Below are 26,194 nucleotides of genomic sequence, written 5' to 3' on the forward strand. Positions count from 1 at the left end.
GCACTACTGCGTGCTTAGAAAGCCTCCATACACGAGGGCTTTTTTTGTTTTTGTTTCAACCCAGTGTTGTAGTGAGGTTGGCGAGACGTTTTCCTCCTGCCTGCAAGCAGTATGGTGGATTGTGCGCAAATTTCTTCTGTACCGGCATCAATGCCTTGGTGTACAGTTAAATGAAATGTTTGGGCAAGTGTGGGTGTGTTGAAAGGTAATCGAGCCAGCAACATACACGTGTCAGTAATCTGCCTGTGGAATAAAAATATTTCTTGTGAGCTAATTTTCTAACTTGCTAACTGTCCTTGTATTATAGGGTCTTCCTTTCTTTGGCTCACACTCATCTGTTTTTAAATTTCAGACTTGTGAATCAATGGGACCCAACATCTCCATTGCACACAGAAATGTTAGCAATGTACAATGCAACCACTGAAGTCATCAAGGCCAGTGGTGGTCAGCAAACTGATACTGAGTACTTTGCTGTACTGATGACAACGCTGGAAGCTGTTGACACTGATGTTTCAAGGACATCAGCGGCTGTCCTTCTTGCAATTTTTGCCAACAGGTGTGAGGATAGACTTCCCAGATTCGATTTTTAGTGCATGGTGATGTCTTTTTTTTGTATGGATCATGCATCTCTTCTTCAAATAGGGTGCCTGCTGCAGTGCTCAGAAAGAAGTTCTCGTGGATCACAACCTTGTGCATCAACTTCATGCAAATGTATCAGCATCCTCTGCATATCATGCTGATCCGAAGTGTATGTACATGAATACTTATTGCATGTTTATTTTAGATGTTTTTAGTTCATTTTACATTTAGAATGTCTTGCTAACACAGCTGCTGCTTTTGAGCTTCACCTGGCTGGAGATGGTGGTGAGCAGATGTAATTTATACTATGCCACTCGCCAGTAATAGTAGTGCTGTTGTGAGCGTAGTCAATGCAGCAGTAGCAGTGCGCCATGTCACTTGAGCCATATTTTTCGACGGTACATTGTAACTAAGTCTCTCACTGTGGGAGTTGTCCTCTGCCATTATCATTCATGGTGGTTTATATTGGGCCTCCATTTTGTACAAAATCCTAGTGAATAATGTGCTGGTGATATGCTAGCACCAGAGGTTTTTTTTTTTTTCTCAGCATGCTAGCTGTTGGACTATTTCATTGCATGTGCCAGGCCCAGTGCTGTCACACTTATTAGATTGAGCATGCTACTACAGTAGACTCCCGTTAAGACGAACTTGCTTAAGATGAACCCTTGGTTAAGGTGAACAGTGGTGGTCATTTGTTTGGTTTCCCATAGAGTCAATGCAAAATAAATCTGCTTAAGATGTACACTGCACACGTGCTAATTGGTTAAGATGAACTTTCACGACCAGCCGTGCCCAAGCCATGCAGCTTTACTCGACCATTCGAGCAGTATTTCAGCGGAAGGAAAGAAAAAAAGCTAAAAAATTGAAAGCTTTTTTGCACCGCCGACGATCCATGCGACGCGAGGAGGCACAGAGACCTAACCACGTCTCCGTTGAAAGGGCGATTCTGTGAAAGCAGAACTGTCGCTGCTCCTCCCCTGTCAGGGCACTGAAGGATATCTTGGAAGGTTAAGTGATATGCCTATGCTTGTAGCAAGCAGACGATTTTCTTGACAGACACACAAAAAAAAAACAGACTGGGCAACACTCAACAGTGCCTGATGCACTGCACTAGTAGTGCAATAAATGCTTATGTTGCAATTTTTTCCTAAAAGACTATTTCATGGCTTTGTTCACATATACGAAGTATTTGGACACACACTGCATGCTCAAACATCATTTTAAGAAGCACTCCTAATTAGATGAACTTCTGATAAGATGAACAGCTTCATGGTCCCTTGGAGTTCATCTTAAAGGGAGTCTACTATAGCCATGCCTCATTTTGTCACCTATGTTTGTTGAAGGTTTTTGTATTTATATTATAGAGTTCTAGCTTTGAAAATTATGTTCAGCTCATGTCAGTTGTCTGTTCATTTGACAATGTGATTTGTGAATGTTGTTTTTTTTATGGCACACAGCTTATATGCTTGATGGCTTGCTGCCTGAAGAGCTTGGAACTAGCCGCCTGGAGTGAGTCCTCTACACTTCAGGTCTTCAGCTACCTGTTCCCCTACATTGTCCACACCAGACCAAAGGTGGGGGCTTATTTTATTCGTCCTGAAAAAGCTTGTTTTACTGTGCCTCCCCTACATAAGTAGGTGACATCAGCTTAAGAAATGGAATATAGGTCGAACTGTTTTTCAACAAAGCTGGCTTTGTTAATGACTTACAATTATCACTTGGCGCGGGCTTTCAGGTCGACGCAGTGTTCCTGGATTACTCAAAAGCTTTCGATTGGGTTCCTCATCAAAGACTTCTACTGAAACTAGCACAGCTTAATATACACCCTAACATGCTCGCTTGGATTAAGGACTTTCTATCATCTAGAACTCAGTTCACCTCAGTTAATAATTCTAACTCTTCCTCTGCTAATGTGACATCTGGGGTACCACAAGGAAGCGTGCTAGGACCTTTGCTTTTTTCTAATCTATATTAATGATTTACCTGCCTGTGTAACATCTAGGGTTCGCCTGTTCGCTGATGACTGCGTAATTTACCGTAACATTGCTACAGACAGTGACCGCCAATCCCTACAATCTGACCTGAACGCAGTAAGCTCTTGGTGCTCATCATGGTTAATGACATTAAACGTTTCTAAAACTAAACTAATATCTTTCACTCGTCGCATTCCAACCACTTATATTCTAAATGACAATACTGTGGAACTAACATCAACATACAAGTACCTTGGGGTGCACCTTCAGTTTGACCTAACACGGCATTACCGTATCGACCTCAGCCTAGCGTCTGCTAACCGCTCACTTGGTTTTCTTAAGGGGGGATGTGGGTCTTAAAATTTTTTTTTTTATTCTTGGTCCAATCTGAATGAAAACTTCACACTCTTGATAAGTTTTTTATGCTGATTTCAAATCTGCAATTAGATTTTTGATAGCTGTAGCAGTTCAAGAAATGTTAATGTTTAAAAAAAACATTAATGGGCATTTCTTATGGGGCCTCATAGAAATTTTGTCTCTGAAATACAAAAAGCAAGTGTGTGGCCCCAATGCCAAAGGCATGCTCTAGGGGGTGATGCTATTTTTATTCATTTGAAAGCAATTTATAGGCAAGAAACTGGACCAGCATTTACTGTGAATAATTTTGCTCAAATTTTCTCTCATCACTACCCTAATTTGTAATTAGCAGAATAATGCTAGAGTGATATAAATAGCATCACCCCCTAGATCTTTTCAGTACGATTACAGTGATACCATATTTGTTATTGTCGCTTAACGACAACATAGAAAAAAGCCCCGTAAGGCTGAGTGCGATGTCCGAAAACATCAAACTGAGAAAAAGGCATTTGAAGTTATAGACAACTGTAACTTTTGCTAGAATGCAGGTACAGCATTGTTAATAGTATCATTGTGTAGCTGTGCTCTTCAGGAGAAAGGTCATACCAAATATGTGACTGCAGCTTTTCAAAAAACTGGCAAAAGCATGCCATAAAGCCATGTACCTACCCCTAGGATCAGCAAGAAATACTGAATTTAGCACTTGACGTGGCTGTTTCAGTGCCCTTCAAGCTAAAGAAATGCTCAAATTGTGTAATGAAGCAGTCCTGCCATAGACAAATAAACTGACACAAGGTTTAGGTTGAAACATAACGTCATGTTTATTCAAATGGCTGGTGACTGTCCCAGCGAGAAACTGCTCTACAGCAGACCAGGGCTGTACGCAGGGTCCTTTGCTAGCTTGTGTCGCTTAGCAAGCCTCGCCTTGGCAGCACTACTGTCGAGGTGCTCCCTTTGAGCCTTCTGCAGCCTGCTTTTGTCCTTCTCGAGGCTGCGGCGCACCAAGCAGCTTCCAGCACTGTAGCCGAGCTTCTCGGCAATTTGTGTGCTGCTTCTCGTGAGACCTTGGTTGACGCGGCTGATAGCCTCAGCCACTGCTCTTTCAGGGCTGCGCAGTGAGGCATGCTGATTCTTTGGGACCTGCTCGGCATGCAGGCTTTTATTGGAGTTTTGTGTGATCCCATCGCTGCAACAGGGCAGCATCACCTAAACACAGGCTCCAATGCCTCGCAAACAAAGCTAGGCAGGCTGTTTTTGTGTGGCGGCGGTTCCTCATTCATAGCCTGTTGTATTTACACCATGAGTCCGGGCCTTCGGGGCAGAGGTCATGTCGTGGTGCCTCATCTCTGGACGACATGTGCTGCAGTGTGGCCAGGACAGCGTTTTGCATGCCTGGCACATCGTGTCTGTGGCTCCGTAAGGCATAGCCGTAATAACTGGTGATCTTTTTTATCTTTTCTTGCGTGAGCCTTCCTTTGCAACCAAGTGGCTCACCTTGGGCTTTTTTCTTGTCGACAAGGGTGCGCAAGGCATATGCGTTTGTGTACACGGTTGATGCAGTCCTTTCTTTCCACTTTTATAAAGCCATGTACTGCATCTTCAGTCGGAGCATGGTATGTCCGACTATCCCCATCAGACAGCATTGTCGTGTACCGCAGCTTGTTTTTTTCGAACGACCGCTGAAACAAGCGCAGGGCTGCTTCGACTTCCATCTGGCCAGCCTTGCAGTCAACATTTTTCTTGCACAGTGGAGCATGCTGCACCAGCCAGGCTGCATGTCGTTGTCCATTTTCTTTGGGCCCATTTGTGCAACCGAGGCAAAAGTTGGAAAGTACAATGTGGTCTGTTACAAGACCAGTGTGCATCTCAACTATGCACCCCACACAGATGTGGGAGCTCTGTCCACGAGTTAGCCAGGTGCCGTCGTAGATTACGTCGATGTTTCCTGGCGTGTTGCCGAACTCCGCATACAACTCCTAGACGCAGGCAGCGCTAGCGGTCTCGCACTCGGTAGCGGTCGCTGTGCAGGCTTCTGCCATCATCTGCATGTGGCCCTGGTAGGTCTTGTGGTGCAAGCCACGGTGCGATATATTCATCGCGGCGAAAAAGTCTGACAGGGCTGTTGCTCCTTTCCTGATGCTGTGAATGGCTTTCATTGCGCGCACGTTCACCTTGAAAGCCGTTATCTTCGCATCACTAGCGCCAACCAACCTCTGAGATGAGAAACGCTCCTCGCGCAAGTCGCACATGTTACAGGAGAGCACGAGCTTGTCACATAGCCCATACCATAGTCCTTCAATGCTTTTATGGTCATGAAACTTCTCCGTAACGCTATGGGAGAGCTTCATATGTTGACCGCGCCTTCCACGAGGGGGCTCTACGAGTCCTGTGGGGGCAACGACGCGAGGGAGCGAGCGTCTCTACGGCCGCGAGTCTACGGGTAGAATGGGACTCCGGCAATGCGGCAGCAACTATTTTCTCTTTTCACTCTGCCTTCGTTTACAAAATAAGTACAGTGCACGTGACGTGCAAGCCTGTGATGCCGAATACTTGCTGCGTGACGGGTTGCCGCTCCGGCTTCGGAGGTACGCAGGAAAAGGCCTCGCTGTTCTGTCTGCCGAGCGACGCCGAGCAGCATGAAATATGGAAGCGGGTGATACCCCGACAGGAAAGCGGTGGATTTAGCTTCGACTCCAAGCATGTACGTGTCTGCGAGAGGCATTTTGCCCCACTGGTTCGGTATCACGAGTTTATGATCAACAAAGAAGTAGTGTCGCTGCAATGCGCGAGAAACCGAAACTCAGGCCCGGCGTCGTCCCACGAATATTCCTACCAGCGTACTTGGGCACGAATCTGTGACGATGTTGCATTTTAGACAGCTGTGCTCTTCAATGTGCTGATGGCTTTTGGTGCGAAAGCACTACTTCATGGGATGAAACCCACCAAGAATCTTGTGGCGTCCCTGAATTTAAGGGTGCAGAAATAAAATAAATATTGCTGCGACTAGAAATTTCGTACCCCCGGCGGCGCGAACGGATCAGCTTCGCTGGCCACTGCACGAGAGCACTGTGCTATCGCAGCAGCCGATCACGCCTCGTGTTGTTGTTGTTGTTGTTGCCTCAAAAACGATGACACATACCCACGGTGGGAGATTGGCCAGGGTTTCGTGCAGATCCAAACAGGGAAAAAGTAAACTGTAACACACTCTCGCGCTGCGCGCATTGTACACCGTCGTCTTCATCAACGTCCACCTTCGGAACGAGCACATCAGACTAGCTTAACCTCGATCAGAGCTTAACTTCAGTCTAATATCGTCGCCAGACGTGCAACGACCCAGTAAAGCAAAACCATGAGCCAAACAGCCTAAACACATGCGTTCGCACGTCTGCTGGGTTTAACCACGTTGAACACCTAACGCTTTTTATTTTTTGTACATGTTTCTCCGTGATTTCTATCATTGCGCATTTCTGGCTTATTGCGTCGCCGCTCACAGCTTGTCTCTTATCTTGGTAGCGCGAAGCGAGCACATGAGCAATATTTCCTTGCACTCGTCAGCGCCTCCGTAGTCACAGCGTGAAAAAGTGTAAATAAATGGCTTATGAAGCAAGAGTCTTCAGCAGCTGGCTTTGCCACCTCCGAAAGTGTCGGGAAAAAAAAAAAAAGATAGCACCATCAAACTACTGGTGCATTCGTCATGTGATCGCTCTTCTAGCGCGCACTCCAGTTCTTAAAATACCGCCATAACGTCATGTTTTCAGCATTATTGAGATTGCAGTATTTATCACAAGGTAAACGCCAGCCTTAAGCATTCTTGTGCACTTAGATGAAAGCGAGGACTCGGCCGAGACAGGCGCAACCCAGACACATACAGACATGTTACTGATCGCTGCGCTAGATCTCCAGAATAACGTTGTGGGCAAGTTGCGGTAAAAATGAATGCCAAGGCTGGAACATTGTACGAAAATCGCTTTTTTTGTGAAAATCAACGAGAGAAAGTAAGTGCGTTAATTGTTTGCCAGTAAACAGCCGCTAACAAGGTTTACTAGTGGCCGTCGTCGATCTTAGAGGGTTTTTAGTGTCTCGACGTTGCAGCCAAGCTATCAGGTGATAACCGGTAAAGTAGTGGCCATCGTAAGGCCAAATAGCGATCCCCAGAAAGCATAACTACCAAGCGAATATGAGCCGGTTGGCCGGAAAACAGCCGCTGCGAGCAGGGCTCGGGCAGCGACTCGTGCCCCCTCGCCGACAGCCGCGCCTCTAGCGGCGCGCGCTGTCCCTATATGAAACTTTGGCCGAAGTTTCGTGACCAGAAAAAACATTGAAGGACTATGCCCATACTGTTTGCTCGACTTTGATAAAGTCACGCTTTTCATGCCACACTCAGGGCAAAGCATAAGCCCAATGAAAGAGTTCACCACGGCTAAGTCCACGATCATAAATTCTGTGCCGTTTTCCTTGCCACTGTCACTCACCAGTTCAACGTCCAAAAGCTTGAACTTTGGTTCTGTTGCGCTCTGCGATGCCAGACGCTCCTTCACGTCCGCAGCATTTCTCGCGCACTCAGCAGACTCATCAGCAGAATAGAACACTGTGTCGATGCGGTCTTGGATGCCTCCAGAAGGGCCCGCTGACGGTTCGATGACGCCAGATGTACTGCAGCTAGGCTGGCTAGGCAGAGAACAGGCCGTTTCGGATGCAACAGGCGATCCTGGTAACGTGCTGTCGTCCTTCGGTCGTGCGTTCCATGGACGCTTTCGTTTCTTTCCGTACGCTTGACGCGTCTTCTTCTTCAGGCGAGCGTCTCCGGACATTCTGGAACGAAGCGGAAACACGATGCGTCGAGAGAAATGTTCGGACGAGATAACTATCGTAAAAGCAAGACGCGCGAAGCGGCAGCCGTGGCGGCAAACATAGCAACGCCATTTTGAGAGGCAGCAAAATGCGCACAGAGAAACCAGCTTCAAAATGAGCCCAAGATGGCAGCGATCGGCCAGCTGCTTTAGCCGTGGCGCGCGCGGCAAGATCGAACAAAATTTTTCTTTTTCGGGGCATTTCGTGGCTCCCATGGGGTTTTGAAAACAGATTTTATCGCATTTCCCGATTGTATTCAACGTTAATAATTTGACGGCAAGTGCTTGAAGGTATAAACATTCCGAAAATTAGTTTTCCTCAAGATCGTTTTTTTTTGGCCATTCTTGACCGTTCTAAGACCTGCGTCCCCCCTTAAACGTAACCTCAAATACGCCCCTATACACGTTAAAAAACTTGCTTATATAACTCTAATACGCCCTAAAATCGAATATGCTGCGGCCATTTGGGATCCTGTTCAAGCCTACGTTATCACTAACATTGAATCCTTGCAGAACCGTTCTGTTCGTTTCATATTTTCAGACTACTCACCCTTCACAAGCGTTTCAGCATTAAAAAAACATGCCGAACTGCAAGATTTGTCATATCGCCGTAAACTTGCACGCTTGACCCTTTTCCATAAGTTTTATCACCACCCATCCCTTCGCAGTGATTTGTTTGTCACCTGATGCTATCTTTCCACACCCTGATCATTCTTTCAAAGTTAAACGCGTAAACTGTCATTCATCGTCTTATGCCAATTCATTCATTCCCCGTACTATCACTGAATGGAATAGTTTGCCATCAGTCATCGGCACAGAAACTGACAATAAAAAATTCCAAGAGCTTCTTCGCTGTGACGGAAATGTGTAAAAGTTTGCTGTTTTTATTAGTGTTCGTTTTTCCTTTGCGTGATGCCTTATGTTTTAATTAACGTTTTTTGCTACACTTATTTGTTAAAATGTATCGCGATTACTTATATGATTGTACCCCCCTATGTAATACCGTCCTCTGGAGGGCCTTTAGGGGTAACTTGAATATATAAATAAGTAAATCACTACAAAAAGTCATTGGGTCAAATATACAGAGGGACTAGATATTCAATGCACCAGATGTGATGTGACAGCGGAGACAATACAACATGTTATCGTCGATTGCCCCCAACTTACGGCTCGTACCTGCAACTATATCAGTAACATCTTCTCAAGTGTCCGCAGCTTCATTAGCTCTGTACGTGACACCCATGGAGATGCTTACGATGGCGCTTGTTCTGAGGCACACGGCCAATATGAATGTGGTGGAGACCACAAAACTCTTGAGAATCTAGTGGCAGATGCTACTAGGACAATAGTGAACTAGAGCCCCCAGACCCATTTCTTTCTTTACTTCTGATTTCCTTCCAGTTTTTTAATGTCCTGATCCAGTTTGCTGTGATCCCCTGGTACAAAGGAGAATGGCCATAACAGCATCATCATTAGCGATGCCACTTTGCATTTTGTTGATGTTTCAAAGTTGCTTTTCCCTTTTTTCTCTCAAAATGAACGGAGGCCGATAGCAATTCACCATAGCTTTCAAGCAAAAAAAAAAAAAAAGCTATAGAATACGTGGAAGAGCTTGGAAACCAGGCAGCACAGTGCAGATTTGGAGTATCAGAAAAAAGCATTTGATACTGATAGAGCTAGAAGCAGCACATCACAATGTGCAACAACCAGAAAAAAACCCCATTTCACGGACGGACTGCAGCATATCTCGAACTGTAAGCCAAGGTTGTGGGTTCGTCTGGGAGCTGAGACTCCAGTGTGCATCCGCATGAAAGCTGTTGAGATAGCGCGTGCCTCTGTCTCACAAGGGTGCGTTCAAAGGCTGTCCATCATGGGTAAAGCAATTTATAAAGCGAAAGGGCTTTGCCCTATGGCAGTGTCTTTCATGGCAGCCAGTTGAGTTGCATTTGCTTCAAGGTAAGGGTGAGTTTCAGTACTTTTGTTTTTTTAGAGTTCGTAGGTTGGGGGTTGACCTATGTTCCAGTTTTTATGGTAATATGTGAACAAAAACAGGTACAGTATGTTGCAAAGCGTATTGTATGAAAAGATCATGTCATGTTCTGTGTAAAATGTAAGGTGCACTGTGTTCCCCCTAGCATGGTGGACTGGCTTTTAGCTCTTGCCCTGCTCTTGTAGCAATTTAGTAGCGCACCTCACCAAAAAAAAAAAAACAGATGCACCTCACCATCAGGGCCAGTGTTGGCATGTTCGCCTCGCCGTGATTGGCTGCTGTCGTTGACTTATTGCAGAATCACAGGGGTGCGCTGTGGTGGGCGGATGGGTGGATGGATGTGTATATATGAAATTTTGACTTGCAAACTTATCCCCGCATAATGAACCCTCCTCCCTTAATACTTTAAAATTTTGTGTGTGTGTGTGTGTGTGTGTGAGAGAGAGAGAGAGAGATGGGGGAGGGAGGAAGGAAGGGAAGGGGGGGGTCTGTGATGAATTTTTCTTTGTGCTTTGTCTGCTCTTAACTTGTGAGGTTCCGTTTTTTACTAGCTCCGGAAGTTGGCCCAACAGGCAGTGTGTCATGTCCTGACTGGCAGCTATGCCATGGCTGCAACTGGGGCTCCACCCACACACCCAGCTGTGCCTGCTGTAGTTGCTTTTTGCCTTCCTGTCATCAGGTCATCCTCAGGTGAGAGACTATTCTGCTATCTGGATGGGTTTGTTGTGGCACTTAACTAAGAGCACTGTGCCATTTCCTTCAAGCTTTATGGAGAGTGATGAAAACAATTGGGGTGTGTGTTGCAGAGTTGTGCAGCTTCCTGTAATAACCCAAAGAATGTTAATACATTGTGCTTCACTAGTGAGTGCCTTCTCATTTGGTGATGCAACATGGGCTTGCAAGGCATGGAGATCCAGTCTATACGACTGATAACGAACCTAATGGTCACCCGGACGGCATTCATTGTACCCAAATTTCATAGTAAGCGGACTTCACTCTTAGTTAATCGTGATTGAAGCATTTGTGTTGTCTGGGGCAAATTAGCCTCGTTAAGGGAAGATCGGGGTCTCTAGGGCAAAAAAATCGTGGAAAAATGAATTTTTCGTTTTGTCATTCAGATTCGCGGGGTTCTTTTCCGCTGACAAGTGAATTTTGGTGGCAGAGAGTTGCCCGATTTTTCGAAAATGCCAGATATATATGTGCTGTCCTGGCTTAGGACCTTGCGAAAGCTTGCCAAAATGCACCCATTTTCTGTGTCTCGAATTTCAAAACCAGCTTTCACAATGCAATCTTTGGTCTCGTTTGGAAGAGCAGTTCTTTGGCTGTCATTTGTGCCAGAGCAGAAGCATGTGCGCCGCCTAAAGCCAAGAAAACACCAAAAACAAACACAATGCAGCATCGTGATTGGCTGCCTGATGTCATGTGGCAAATCCAGCACTTTTTATTAGCTAGCTTCAACTTCCCGCCACTCCTGGTCATCGCCATTTTGAAAAATTTATGTGCTAGCAGATTTGAAGCCGGGGCCCGCAGCATTGGTAAATGTGCAGCAGCATAAAGGAAGACTGTAATTTAGTCACTCTATGCCTGACCAGAGGAATGGACTGCCTAAAATTTATGATCTGTGGTCGTTGGCGCCGATGACTGAGTGATAGTGTAGCGCACATCGGACCCTGAACCTGTGCATTGTGCGCAGCCAGGCGACATTGGAAACGGGCAGCGCTGATCATGAATCGTTGCAACTTTCAAGGGACGTTTACTGCGAGTGATTCAAGAGATTAAGTTGACAGGAAAGCCAGCAGCTTATTGGGAGGATCTGTGAGCGAGAGGTAAAGGCAATGCTTCCGATCGAGCTGCTGTTGATAGCAGCAGGAGGATGATGTGGGTGAGAGGGGGGTAATATGTTCTCTCCGGGTGGTGTCGCAGGACTTTAGAGACTCTCTTTGGTCTCCGCGCTTGCTGGAAATGCGAGTTTTTGACCGTGGCTGCTAGTTTACGGTGCCTTCTCGTTAGCTCTATCCAAGTGGTGCGGCTTCAGTTGTTCATTGTATCTGAGATGCATCACCATTACCCTAATGCATATTTTGACTGTAGCACCACCGTTCATAATTACTGTTCATTTCTATGGCCAGGTTAAGTTGCCTCACCTGTATGTAAAGGAAAGGATGTGTCCTTAGGAAGTGTGGCTAGGTTAACAATTGCTCTGTTGCAAACTTTCGTTTAGTGTCTCTCGTGCATTTGTTCATTTTGTTGGGATATTTTTTTCCTCATGTTTCAGCAGTGGATGTTTATTGTAAGTCACTATGCCTGGTGGCCAAGTTTCATACATTTATTTTGGGCCTTTCACTTACTCTCTCTTTGTGCAATATTTCACTTCAGTTTAAATCATTGTGTGCTTCTTTCACTTTTATTCTTGTTACCACATGTTTTTAATTCAGTGCCTTGTGAACTTTCGCCATACCTGGCCCCCCTTGCACCATTTTTAATCCATTTGTCATTTGTCATTACACTGGTTTATTGTCTCGATAGTCAGCTGGTAAAGCATATGTGGCAGGTGTAGTAATTATGAGACAGGAGGCACGGATGAACAGCGTGACATACAGCCCATTAGGATCAATCGGCTTTCGATCGAACTTTTGAGCAAGTTGGTTGCTTAGCTTAGACATAACTGCAGTTCGAAAAAAACCACATAGCGAAGAACGAAAAAGCGTTTGACCGTGTCTCGAGTGGGTTCTTCCTTATGTGGTTGTGTTTTTTTGCGTTGCAGTTATGTCTATTTCATTCTGTCAGCATTTGTTTCATTGCCTTTGTCACCTGAACTGTGAGGTCTGTGCATTCTTTTTCTCCGCACAGCAACAGCCTTGCCGGTGACCACTCTGCATATGTTTGGGTTCTTTAAATCCACACTGAGTCTGTTCCCACAGTCGGAGGTGAAATCTACATGCGAGGCAATGCTTGAAGTGATGGGAGCTGGCCATCCTGTAAGTGATTGTGTACTCATGGTACCTACATATCAGTGAGCTGTAATGTCATCGGCACAATTTTACAGTGTGTGGAAAGATATTTCAATGCAGCCAACCTGCAAGTGTTAACCTGTACATTTTTCCTACACATTCAAAGTTGCCGGTGTTGTATAGTATTGTAACTTCAGCAGAAATCATTTGGTTACTTTTAATGCTTTTTCTTTTACAGACTGTTGTATGTTGTGGCTTGCTGACGCTGCAGTCATTCTTTTCATCACAGCCGCGTTGTGATGTAACACTGAGTGCTGAACTAAATGCACAGCTGATTAATGTAAGTAATCTTGGGTTTCACTTCTGCTGCCAATATACTTATCTCATTTTTCAACTTACATGTGTGCAGGCACTCTACGACTACAAGCCTGGGCAGCGAGATCACAAACTGTACGATGTATGGCTTGGCACAATGCAGGAAGCCTTGATCAACCTCCAGAGGTTACTATATAGTTGTCTGTGTAGTGTTTGTCAAATCATAGAAATGCCTCTTTTAATGATGCTTTGTCTCTTTGTTCAGGTTATCTGACGAATTATTCCTGAGTAACCTTCCCAAGTTCGTTGGAGTGCTTGTAGACAGCTGGCAGAATGGAAAGCCTGAACTTTATTGCAGCATATCGTCTGTGTTGATGGTGAGTTTTCACTTTTACTGCGTAATTCCTTTTTGAGTGGCAGTATCTGAATAGCTGGAAATTAATTGATAAACCTGCTGTGAAGCATTAGTGCAAAATTGTCTAATTTGTAGAATTTCTGGAGTCCCGTGATTTGTCTGCCAGAGGTGGAGGAGGCCTGCTGAAAGATGAGTTCATGCAGAAACTAACCCTGGTGGCAAAGTCTTTGCATTTTTTCCACTGTCCTTAGACAGTTATAAACGATTAGGATTAGCCAAGTTCAATTATGCTCTAATAATCTTAGCCATATTAAATCTGTTTTTTTTTTACATTTTTGTGATTAGGGGATTATTATTGATGAAATCCTTTAAGTTCATAACTTACGCTTGACGTGTGTGATGTCTGTATGTTAAAGCGTTAACATGACATGCATATGTTGCAGTATCTGCAGTGGACTACAGATTACTAGAACAGGTCTTGGATATCAGTTATTAGCCAAAAGTACCTATATGAATATCTCTATGAAAAATTTTATTTCAGGTGCTGCTTCAAAAGTGCTTTCAGAATTGTCTGGAAAAGGAGGCTGATCCAACTTCCCAGAACAGTCTTTGCTACACTGCAGGCGTGAAGGTTATTGAGCACATGCAGCGAGCACTGCACTACCAATTCCTGTCTGCCTGGGATCAGGTTCTTCTTGCATGGACCACCTGTTTCGAGGTATGTTAAGCCACATGTTGGTGTATTTTCATTGCAAGTATTCCTTCCATTTTTCCAGTGACTTGAAACTTTCTCTTTGCAGGTCCTTGGCAAGCGATGTGCTGACCACATGTTGGAGGTTTGTTTCTAGTGGTTTTGTTGCGCTGTGTTCTTTGTTGGCACCCATTTTTTCTTGCTGATGGTCTTTGTGGTTGTTTGCAGCCATTGAGCCAGATTGCAGACTTCCACAGTTCTCAGACCTCTACCAATGATGCTCTTGTGGATAGAGCCATTGCAGCTGCTGTGAGGACCATGGGACCTGAGGTTGTGTTGAAAGCTGTCCCTCTAGATATGAGTGGAGAGGAGTGAGTAACCTGCATCTTGCTGTTTTAGACCTCCCTCTTGTGGCGTGTAATGACCCCCCCCCCCCCCCTTTTTTTTATACAGAAGATGCCTGGACTTCAAGCGTAGCTGGATGCTTCCAATCTTGCGGGACAACATAAGGGCTACAAGGCTGTCTTTCTTCATCACCTACTTCCTGCCACTTGCATCTGCCTCTCATGAGCTAGGTGCTTTGATTCTTGTGATACCAGTTTTTACATTTCAAGTCTGATAAGATTTTGCAGACTGCTACACATTGTCCAGCAGCTTTTAGTCTAAGCCATACTGACTTGCTTGCAGCTGAAGCTTCGGACAAGCCCACGTCCATTACCAAGACCTGTGGAATTTTGGAGAGACAGATCTGGTCACTTTTTCCTGGCTTCTGCACTAGGCCAACAGATTTCAAGGAGGTGTGTGTGGTTCATACTTGATACTGCATGGTACCTTACAAGCAGTAAATTGATATTTTGCTACAGAAATAATCTAGCACCTGTGATTTTTTTTTGACTGTGATGTGGCCAAAATCAGTTTACAGACATCTCTTATAAGAACAGTGCCTGGCAGTGCAACACAGCAGCTCTGACAGCCAGGTGGCTGCATACCCTCGTTGGCAGTTCACGTGACAGAATTGTATGTTCTACTGCAGTCACACACAGTACTCGGTGAAGGTGTTGATGGTTTCTGCATTCACGATTCCTCAAGTATTCTTGAGGAAGGCCATCTTGGCAATAGCTGCTGTGTAGGGGCTCTTAGTAAAGCAGGAATAGGGTGGACATACCTAAATGAGGAAAGGCTTACGACAGTTCAGCTACTCGGCAAGAGAACCTCACACAGTGCCTGCAGTCACTCTTTTGCCACATACTTGGATGTTTGCCTGGTGAACCGAAAGGTGCTCTTGGTTCTTAATAATCAATGTACGAAAATATTTTTTCATGCAGTCTTTTCCTAGAATTGCCAAAACGCTTGGTACCTACCTGGTGAACCGTCCATACCTGAGGCTTGACATCATGTCTGCGCTGCGCCATATCATCAGCTGCGACTTTGTAAATGGTTAGTGATAAGCCTTAGAAAAGTGGGATGCCTGTAACCTGAACCTTCCTTTCTTCTTCAGAGGCCAATGTGCCAGAAATGGCCAGGTACTCTAAGAACTTCCTGCCCATCCTGTTCAACATCTACACAAGCGAGGCAACGTCATCTGGTGCAGAGGGAGTGCGTCTTGCTGCTTACGACACCATCAAGACTTTTGTTCGCATTGCAGATGACCAGGTATAGTTATTTCACAGTGTGGTGGTTTGAATGTCAGTTGTTTATAGAAGCCACAATAACCTAAATGGTCAAGAAGAACTCTAGTTTGGGCTAGTTGGTTCATGATTCAACAGGAAAATGGCACAAAAGACGTGGACAAAAGAGACAAACACGACAGGACCAGCGCCAACTTACAACTGAATTTTATTTCGCACCAAACCCGCCTTTATGTAGGCCAACACGCCCTAACATCCGTGTAATCACGCACAGGCAGTAGAAAAGATCACTGTAAGATATCTAACACATGAAGCGCGATAGCAACCACGTAACATACTATCATGGCTAAAAAAACCCAACAAAAGTATAGCAAACAACACTAAAACGGTCATGGCCAAGCAACTCTTAAACACCAAAAACGATACACACTCATGAGTGATACGAGATGACCAACAAGAAACGTGGAAAAAAGGTGAAGAATGAAGCGTTAAGACCAAAGCAGTGTCAAAGGTAAAAAAGGTTGAGGTGGATGAAGAGTGCAACCTTTCCCTTAAGTTGCGGGCTCAGCTACATTGGCCAAACTGGTCGATGTTTTAATGAGCGAGCCAGCGAGCACTGCCGGAATCTGCGGAATAACGAAGGAAGCTTTCTAGTGGATCATTGCAAAGCCTGCAGGGGTTGCCGTCCGGAGTTTGAGAAAACTATTTTTTTGAGGAGTGGGAAGGACAGATTTGAGAGAGAGGTGGTCGAAGCCTTTTACATCTGGAAAGAAGGGAGCAGATGCGTCAGCAAGCCATCCATTACGCTTAGCAATGAGGAGTACACTTTTCTAGAAAGTTTTCTGTAGGCTCTTCGTTTTGTTTTGTTGTGCACGCTCTTTCCTTTGGCATTGGTTGCAATTTTTGACGATTTTTTGACGATGTGCGGTTTTTGCGCGGTTTTTGTTCTCGTTTTTTACACCTTTGACGCTGACCTTGGTCTGAGCTCCGCATTCATCCTTTTTCATGTTTCTCGTTGGTCATCGGTTATCATTCATATGGCTGCTGGTTGTTCGTTTCCAATTTTTTCTTGTTTTTATACCTTTGACGCCGACTTTGGTCTCAGCTTCGCGTCCATCTTTTTTCTGGTTGATCATCGGTTATCATTCATATGGCTGCTGGTTGTTCGTTTCCAATTTTTTCTCGTTTTTATAATTTTGACGCCGACTTTGGTCTCAGCTTCGCGTCCATCTTTTTTCTGGTTGGTCATCGGTTATCATTCATATGGCTGCTGGTTGTTCGTTTCCAATTTTTTCTCGTTTTTATACCTTTGACGCCGACTTTGGTCTCAGCTTCGCGTCCATCTTTTTTCTGATTGGTCATCGGTTATCATTCATGTGGCTGCTGGTTTTTCGTTTCCAATTTTAAGGTTGCACTCTTCATCCACTTCAACCTTTTTTACCTTTGACACTGCTTTGGTCTTAACGCTTCATTCTTCACCTTTTTTCCACGTTTCTTGTTGGTCATCTCGTATCACTCATGAGTGTGTATCGTTTTTGGTGTTTAAGAGTTGCTTGGCCATGACCGTTTTAGTGTTGTTTGCTATACTTTTGTTGGGTTTTTTTAGCCATGATAGTATGTTACGTGGTTGCTATCGCGCTTCATGTGTTAGATATCTTACAGTGATCTTTTCTACTGCCTGTGCGTGATTACACGGATGTTAGGGCGTGTTGGCCTACATAAAGGCGGGTTTGGTGCGAAATAAAATTCAGTTGTAAGTTGGCGCTGGTCCTGTCGTGTTTGTCTCTTTTGTCCACGTCTTTTGCGCCATTTTCCTGTTGAACCTAAATGGTAATGCGCAGAGAAGAGAAGTTCAGACATAGTGCTCGTCTGCGTGCATTGCATTTTAGTAAGTTAACCCATATGATGCAAATATTGCAAACATTTCACTGTTTCAGCTGTGCGGTGCGCTGTTCTTCAGTGCATCTACAAGGCTACTCAGCGGCGAGATTTCCACTCACGCCAAGTAAGCACGGCAGTACAGAGGTGATGTGTGGCACAGTGGCTAAATGCTCCTCTACGATTGCAGGCATGCGGTATTAGACTTGGCAAGATCTCTAGTCATCAAAATGAGCCCCGAGAATGTTCAACGTTTGTACCTGTTGGGCAAAGTCAATTTGGAGGTGAGAGTGCAAGCTTGTCTACCTTTCACTAGCATCAAAATGTGCTGTAACTAAGTGAGGCAGTGGTCAAAACACAGTATGTCACGGTCGATATTTATAGTGCTCATAAGTCTTCTAGTAGTGTGTGGCTGCCATTGACCAATTTTCAGCGTTATTAAGTACAGGTGCATATGCTCTCAATTTTTTTATTGTTATTAAGGCATGGCGGTGGCAAACATGGTGGCAACTAACTATATACCTTGTGCTAACTGCATGACTGTCATTCAGTCATGCAAAACAAGTCCTTGTGCGCTATGTAATCTTATTGTCATGAGCGTTTTAAGAAATATTGCTGCAGGAAGCTTGCTAAAATATGTGTTATTGGTTTTTCCCGACACCAAGGAATGCAATAAAGGTTAACAATTTTCAAATGGCAACTTCAAAACCAGATGACTCAAGCTCTTCGTTAGGCAGTTTAATTCTGCCCTTATTGCATTGGCATGCATTTTTTTGGCGTGTTCCCTGCTGCAGAATTTAACCCCCTAACGAGCCAATAAGCCGATTCATTTTGTGGCCCATGATGAGTCCAGCTTGTCGTGTGTTTTCTGTCATTGTGTTTCTAGTTTAAGCTGGGTAGGGCTCATCCGTAGCATTTTTTTTGGTTTCGTTGACAGATGGCAGCACTGGTACTGAATGACTGTTCTGGTACCATTTTCGAAAAAAAAAGTGTCCGTTAGATGGTTAGATGATGCGACTTGTTTTTTTACATGAAATTAAATTACTTGCTGTAAATACCCACATAGGCGGACCCGCACAAAATGCGAGGTGAAATTCGGGGGTAACAAAAAAAATTGAAAGGTGCTAATTGCATCATGCGTTTATGATGTGTTACCATTGGAAGCCTTGTGCATTGTGTAGGGGTTTGTGTAGCTGCGAAGTTTATGGGCGCACTTTGCCTATTTGTCGGAATGCTGCCGCTATTTTTAATTTTTACTTTTTTTCATTCGTACAACCTACCATGGGGCCAGCGCCTGCCTCCTGTCATTTTGTGCTGTTCCATCGCAAACTGGTAGTGTGGGCATGGTGAAATGGTGTCGAAATCTGAACCATTCACACTGATCCGATTTCACCGCTATAGTCAGTCCAACTCTTGAGAACGAAGAGGCAGATGTCCCTGAAAGGAAGCCCTCCTCCATCCATTGTAGTCAGCAGATTCTCATGACGTTGTTGTTAGTCCCCTTATTCTTGCTAGCGTGACATCTCGGAGTGGCAGTTGAAAGGGAATTGATGAACCGTGGCTTAATCGGGCTAACCACAGGGTCGTGAAAATCTGTGGATGTCATTGGTTGTGGGCCCTTTGAAAGGCATGTGCGGCTTTGTTCTTAAGTTATGTATGGCTGTAGATGGCGTGTCCTCTCGCTGGAAGCTTGATGGTGGCAGCACTGAATAATAGAACCTAAAACTGGGACTCTGAGCTTAAACTGAAAATTTTGAATCCACATATCAAAAAAATAAAAATTGGTTTTGAGGAAAGGAGAGGATGCAGTAACTGTCTCTCATATCTTATAAAGAAGGGAGTGAAAAAATAAAAGCAAATTTTGACCACCTGGGGATCTTTAACCCTTTGAGGGTCGGATTATTTTGAAGAAAACTTTCCCAGGTGGTCAAATTACTTTATTGCGGATCTTGAATCTACAAAATGTATATAATCGAGAATAAATAGTAAAAAAAAAATTAGGAACAGTACTTTGGTGACAGCATCACTCACAACTGGAAAATGTTCAATAGAATAGAATAGCAACGGTGATAAGCAAGCTAAGAGCAGCACCAATAAAGATAGAAATCAACTTTCGCCGCCTCTGCAAAACAGTGCCCACAAAGAGAAAACACGTTTCGCGGACTCCGTTGCGATCCCGCGGCGGAATTGAAACCGCGTAGGCGCGTTGCCACAGAGGGCGAGAATACCTCGCGAGCAACGGTGATAAGCAAGCTAGGAGCAGCGCCAATAAAGATGGAAATCAACTTCGGCAGCCCCTGCAAGATAGTGCTGACAAAAAGAAAACTCAAATTTCGCGCGACTCCTTTGCGATCATGCGGCGAAACCAAAACTACAAAAGGGGTGTTGCCGCAGTCTGTGCCGCCACGCTAAAGCTAGACATAAGTTCTGCTTATCTCCGTAAGAAGGCAGCACAAAATTCAAACACTTCTTGTAAGTCCTAAGAGGTGGCAGCACCCCCCAGTGAGCATGCATTGTTTTTTTGGCGCAAAATTTCAAACGGAAGATCGAAACCGTACCCGTACGGCAAAGACCTTGCGGGACAGAAAACCGCCGCCGTACATATACGGCAAAAACCTTCAAAGGGTTAATGTGCACTGATATTGCCCAGTACACAGGTGCCTATTGCATTTCGCCTCTATCGAAACTCTGCTGCCGTGGCAGGTTCGAACCCGGGTACTCTGGCTCCGTAGACAGGCGCCTTAACCAATCAGCCACCGCGGCACATATAATGCAAGGCGAAATTTGACGTGCTAAAAATCTGGCAAAAAAAGAACTCTGGTTATATGTGGGTTTTTACGGTGTATTTGAATTCAGCATGCAGCAATGCTTCGTGAAAATTTCATAACTGTGACATCGGTAATGACTGTTTTTTGAAGACCCTCTGCCGTGAGGTAAAATTTGAAAATTTGCCCTTTGCAATGATATCTTCATACGACATCGTATCATCCCTGTTATGTACCCCACTTTTTTTTTTCTGCTTTGTCAGGATTCTGATCGTCGAGTGCAGAAAAAAGCATACCGTGTCTTGGAAGAGATCTGCCGCTTTCCAACTCCCACTTGCAAGGAGTTCATTGAAGAGCACCTCACAGAACTTAGTGAAGTTCTTGTGGAAAGCCTGCAGAGTATAACCCCTGGATCAAGAGCGGTAAGTAGTTTAATCTGCTGTGACCAATTTTTTTCCATATGGGCAAGTTGAATGATGGATGTATTGATTAAGTGGTCATTGTTTGCAGTAATGGCAGTGGCAGTCAGTGGAGTCTGCCATCAATGAGAGTTTCTGTTGCATGTTTTGCCAGTCCTGGAGGGCGTAATAATGGTTTTGTTTGACCAATTCGTGCTGTCCACCTCTGCTCAGCAGAGTGCTTGCTGCATCCTGAAATGTATTCTGGCTTGGTGGCAAGTTTATCTGGGCTGTGCATGCGAATGTAAGCACAAGCTCCTCCACTGCGTGTTGTGTACAGGGTGGTACACTTTTAGGGTGAACACGCAAGCATGTGGCTCCCCTCTTCGGAGTGCCATTGCATCCAGTGTGGCCGCGTTTTGAAGTAAAGTGGCACCAGGCACAGAGGGGCCTGGAAGTGTTCATGTTGTGTGGCACTGTCCTTTGATGCGCTGCCAAGAGTAATAATGCACTGGTGCTCCGAAGAGGGCAGCCGCACACTCCTTGGGTCGCCCTAAGCATGTGCAACCCTGTACGTTTATTAGTTAATGTTAACTTCAACTTCTACAACTGTCGGCTAATGGTCGTTGGTACTGCACTTTGTGTGCAGCCACGTCTCCGTTGCTTGCTCCTCTTGATCGGCAACCTGAGCGTCGAACACAAGTCATTTGCCTTGACAGCTCTTCGTGAGGTAAGCTGGCCAAAAATTTGATTTCTGGTTTATTTCTTCCGATATGTGCTTTCATATACCGTATAAATGGTTGTAAGGGCCGCACCCCGTTTTCCCGAAGGAAATGTTTAAAAGAAACTGTGTAAGGGCCGCACCTGAACTTTCCATGATCTAGGCGGGAGTAGCCTTCTAAATGCAAGCGCCGTGGCCGCCGCAATCGGCCCCGGCTGCAAACAACGGTGCGCTTGATCACGGAGGCCATGCACTCACACAAGAGCTAAAAGCCATCTATGGATGGCGCCTGAAGCCGCAGTCATCATCGTCAATTTTTTCTCTGCCGCGACTTCCTGCTTACCGCATCGGCATTAGTATCGCCAGCTCCAGCCTTTTGTGGCGTGTTCACCGTAGTTGTTGTGGTGGTTGTGCCTTTCGCGTGCTGCCGCCGAGTAATGCAGTTTTAGCATGGTGGGCAAGCACCTTAACAGCTACACGGCTGGGAGTTAGCTCTCGAACACGGCAAGCGTGCGGCAGGCAGGGAATTCGACGTGGCCGAGAAGTGCGTCCGATGATCGTGCAGCCACAAGGGTGCACTGAGAAAAGCCGCAAAACGCGCTTTCCGAGGCAAGCCGTGCGAGTTTCCGAACTGGAAGAAGAGCTGCTCCTCTATGTGATGTAAGTGCGGAACAACGGCTACGCGTTGACAGCGGACATGCTGCGCGGCTTCTTTTGGGATGAGCGTGCACCAGAGCACAGCACCAGCTCAGAGTCGAAATACTCCGCAAGTGACAATTGAATGTAGAATAAATGCCGCTCATTCCGATTGGTGTGTTTTTACTTAACAAAAATTTTTTTTTTCGTACATCAAGTATGGGCCACACCCCGAAAATTGGCCCCCGAATCTGTAAAAAAAAGTGCAGCCGTTACACGCGTTTATACGCATATATATATGGAAGCTTGTAGGCTGTACATGCAGAAAAAAAGGCATGTACAGCCTATAAGCTTCCATATATAATTCCTCTGATATCGCTTCATGTGGAAATTGAGGCAGAGTAATGAAAGGTTTGCAAATCACATCGCCAGGAGGTGTAGGGGTTCATTGTGTTGAAAAGCCTCGAGCTGCTTGTTTCATTTACACTAACATTGTTATGCCAAATTGGTCTACATACTATATATACTTGTGTAGGGATTGCACTTTTTTTCCCCGGTTTTGACGGGGTGTGGCCCTTACACGGGACCTGCATCATTGCGTAAAATTTTTTTACTATAGCACCGCCGCGATTATGCGTCCCCCTGTTAGTATGTTGTGACATGCATTTTGGACGAATTCGTGCAGCCCTGGCGAATCCTTCAAATACACAATGCATTGAAAGTATGGATGATACGACGCGCCCCCGACGACTGGCGCGAATTAACCACCTGGAGTTAAACAGGCTGCTAGACCCGTTTACTGGCAAGCGCCACGTGATTCTGAGTTGAGATACTCTGAAGATCTGGCACTCTGCCGACAGTTAGCAGGCAGCTCGGAGCTGCGCTCCACACGAGCTGCCTGCTGCTGTCAGTTTGAGGTGGCCTTTGCCTGGCCTGCTTATTTTGTACACTTCACTATCAAAGGCCTTGTGATGGTGAAATTGTGTGATGGTAAGCCAGTTAAAGGTTGGACCTTTTGTGGTAAACTATGACGAGATTCAAAGTAGTGTGGCTTCTGTGTGAAGCAGGCCAGGCCTAGCAACAACACGCGAACGGAACGCTACTATGGCGCGTATTTCGCTGGCACCAGAGCCTGGCAGACAGTGGTGGCCACTGGCGTGGGTGTACCCTGTTCTGTAGCAGTGTTTTGTCTTTGGCTCTGAGGCTCTGAGGCACTGGCGCGGACGCGTCCGCATCCGCTCCCAGCAGAACATATGGCGGCAAAATTATGCACACATGAACAATGTTTTGGGGGTGCGGCGCTTACACGAGTATATATACGGTAGTAACCCACCTCTTCACAAGAAAATTTAATGACAAGACACCCAGCCTAATGTTGTAGTTGCTCATTTAGATGGCAGTGTAGTACTCGAGTTTAAGGATGAGTCCAGTTACCCGTCATTTACTGGAGTTGCAACAGTTGCAGAGAGGGATCAGTGTCTCACACATGTCACTACGCACACAATAAAAGTGTGTAGCAACGAACATGCTGCATGGCCTCCGTCCACTGTGATGGATGGAGGTACAGCAGACGAGGCACATTGCAGTGTTGCTGGCATGCGCAAAGCTAACAGATGGAAGCTTTCGGTTTTGTGTAGGAGGTGATGTACTCGCTGCATCATGCTGGCATTATTATGTTGGCATTATTATGCAGTTCGAATTGAAGAGCTTTTACTGTGTTGCGATTTCCAACAGTTTTCAAATGGCTTAATCTGGATGCAGGCGGTGTTATGCGTCAAGGTGAACGCCGGCAAGGTGCGCCAGGCAGCCTACGAAGTTGTAATAGGCATCGGCAAAGCTCTGATTCGGTGGCAGCCTGACGATCCTGATGCGGCAATCAAGGAGCTGGTGTCTCAACTGACGGCTGGTTTCACCGGTGGCTCCTACCTAGTCAGCTGCACTATCCTGGCTCTGGCCACTGCCCTCTACGAGTTCAAAGGTGTCTGGACAAAGTTCTGCCCCCCCCCCCCCACTTTTTTTTTTTAAGTTCTGGCACACAAGTTCATTTCCTGGACGCTGTATTAAGGATCTCTGACACAGCTTTCAAACTCTGATCTTTGCAATCCAAGCTGTGCATTTGACTCTTGACTCCTGTTACGTCATTTTTACTCCTACCTATAACTAGGGGTGGGGCTTCGGTTTAAACCAAAAAAACAAAAACTATGAAAGTATGCTGAATTCAGTTATCGAAATTCAGTTTTAATCAAAAAGGATCAGTATCCTCAGCATGCAAAGCTAGCTGGCTGTTCAGTAAACTCTGTCAAAGTTGAAAATTAATGAACTAGAAAAGCGAGGGTGGTGTTGTTGGATAAAGCAGCTCAGTTATGCGATGTGAAGGATTTCTTCTGTGGTGTACAAGCACTGTTTGTTCACTATCATCACTCACTTAGAGCAGTTCGCCGGTGTAGAAGGTTTATCAACTGCATGTAGGACTAACACAGAACCATGAATCGGTGTCGGGGGAAAATGTATCGTGTCCTGGCTGCTGCGACAGTTGAGTGGCAGTTCCATTGCTGCTGTCAGTATGCAGACCACGTGACGCCCCACTCTCTTCCTCAGCCCATTGTGAGAGCTCAGTGATAACGTGTCAACCTAGTTCTTAAAAGTAAACTTCCACTTCCGTTGTTGCGATAGCAATTCCTTCTACAAGCTGTAGTGACTTTTGGCCACACAGGATTGTTGCACACAATTGCCAACAAAAAGTAATTCAGCCGTTCAAAATAATCACCTCTTTAAGGAACCTCAAAGGGACCTGGGAAGTATACAGAGAGAACAAGCAGAATGACACATTATGATCACCAACTTTCATTCTGAAATAAACACCGGATTTTCAATCCCGGCCGCGGCAGTCAAATTTCGATAGAGGCGAAATTCTAGAGGCTGGTGTACTGTGCGATGTGTCTGCAACTCCAGGTGGAGGAAACTTCCGGAGACCTTCACTACGGCCTGAGTAGCTTTTGGATGTTGAACCCCATAAACCAAACCAGATGATTGCACAAGGGGTGACTCTTCATGCTCAAGAAATTTTGATGAAAGATGTGCCTGATGCGCTGCATTCAGCTTGCGTGGTGGCTTCCCCGCATTACTTAGATGCGAAGGGGCGAAGCATCTCTAAACTGACGAATATATTTTGGTTACTTTTGTCATTGCTGATAGATGCGTTACAAAGTTCCTTTAGCACTTAAGACAGAGCCAAAGCGTACTAAATTCTGCGGCGCTAAAAAGGATCTGTTCAGATCTTGTGCCAAGAAATGATAATCATTTATGGAGTGAAATTGTCGACAGATGTCTTTGCACCTCATTGAACAGTTCATTTTTCAAAATGAAGCAGTTTGGATCATACGTTCTCCCGGATAATACGTTTTTTCCACTTTTTTTTTTAAAATGTATCGTTGAGGTTTTACTGTAAAGAGTTCTTTAAAAATTCGTACAGCCGTTCGTTGCGGCAACAATGCCTCAGAACCACAGAGTAGAAAATAGTTTTGACCAGAGGTTAGTCAGTAGGCCTTTAATAAAAAAAAAAACATCCAACAAACCCTGGGGCCGTCGTTCCGTTTAAGTGGGGATTCTGTTGAACTGACTTTCATTTATTGAAACTCTGCTGTATTAAAGTGGCCTCACGAAGCCTTACTAGAGTTCTACGAAACCAGTACGAAACTTGGACAACAGTCATTTGTAGCTTGAAGCCATAGACTGGCAGGCGCCTCCCAAAATTCTTCAGCAAGGATGTACTGGAGACCACAAATTTCATTTTTATCTATTCCAAATTAAGAAGTGTGTGCTGCCTTTTTGCCTTTACAAATATTTCCATTTTGAATGTAATGTATATCCGTTCAGAAACTGCCAATTCTCTTCAGAGGGCCTGAATTTATCTTCATCAAATGCTTTGTTTTATAATGCAGGTGCCTACAGCAGAGCTATTCTGAATGCTGTGATGGAGTCTGTCCAGATTGTCGTTTCCTCACCAAATCGTGAGATAGTGCAGGCAGCTCTTCACTTTGTGCGGATGCTGTTTGTGATCCTCAGCACTGAAGAGCTCTCGGAGCATTTGCAAGAACTGGTGAGTTT

At 45.2% G+C, this 26,194-nt stretch overlaps 1 protein-coding gene across 1 annotated transcript in view; it reads left to right on the forward strand.

The window, feature by feature from the left end:
* The first annotated feature begins 362 nt into the window (after positions 1-362).
* Positions 363-26,194, forward strand: part of LOC149327165 (RRP12-like protein) — a 44,664-nt gene continuing 18,832 nt past the window's right edge. The window contains exons 1-21 of the mRNA XM_089563791.1: positions 363-556; positions 643-748; positions 2,037-2,153; positions 10,301-10,439; positions 12,600-12,727; positions 12,939-13,040; positions 13,110-13,201; positions 13,281-13,392; positions 13,912-14,088; positions 14,171-14,206; positions 14,290-14,432; positions 14,515-14,636; positions 14,749-14,858; positions 15,387-15,498; positions 15,560-15,714; positions 17,627-17,694; positions 17,758-17,851; positions 20,596-20,754; positions 21,380-21,460; positions 23,849-24,065; positions 26,029-26,186. Of these exons, the coding sequence (XP_089419917.1) occupies positions 396-556; positions 643-748; positions 2,037-2,153; positions 10,301-10,439; positions 12,600-12,727; positions 12,939-13,040; positions 13,110-13,201; positions 13,281-13,392; positions 13,912-14,088; positions 14,171-14,206; positions 14,290-14,432; positions 14,515-14,636; positions 14,749-14,858; positions 15,387-15,498; positions 15,560-15,714; positions 17,627-17,694; positions 17,758-17,851; positions 20,596-20,754; positions 21,380-21,460; positions 23,849-24,065; positions 26,029-26,186 (2,589 nt within the window). The 5' untranslated portion in view covers positions 363-395. The remainder of the gene's footprint in view (positions 557-642; positions 749-2,036; positions 2,154-10,300; positions 10,440-12,599; positions 12,728-12,938; positions 13,041-13,109; positions 13,202-13,280; positions 13,393-13,911; positions 14,089-14,170; positions 14,207-14,289; positions 14,433-14,514; positions 14,637-14,748; positions 14,859-15,386; positions 15,499-15,559; positions 15,715-17,626; positions 17,695-17,757; positions 17,852-20,595; positions 20,755-21,379; positions 21,461-23,848; positions 24,066-26,028; positions 26,187-26,194) is intronic.

The sequence above is a fragment of the Amblyomma mixtum genome, chromosome 10 (genome assembly GCF_055824585.1).
Source record: "Amblyomma mixtum isolate Tamu chromosome 10, ASM5582458v1, whole genome shotgun sequence".
In the NCBI taxonomy this organism is placed as follows: domain Eukaryota; kingdom Metazoa; phylum Arthropoda; class Arachnida; order Ixodida; family Ixodidae; genus Amblyomma; species Amblyomma mixtum.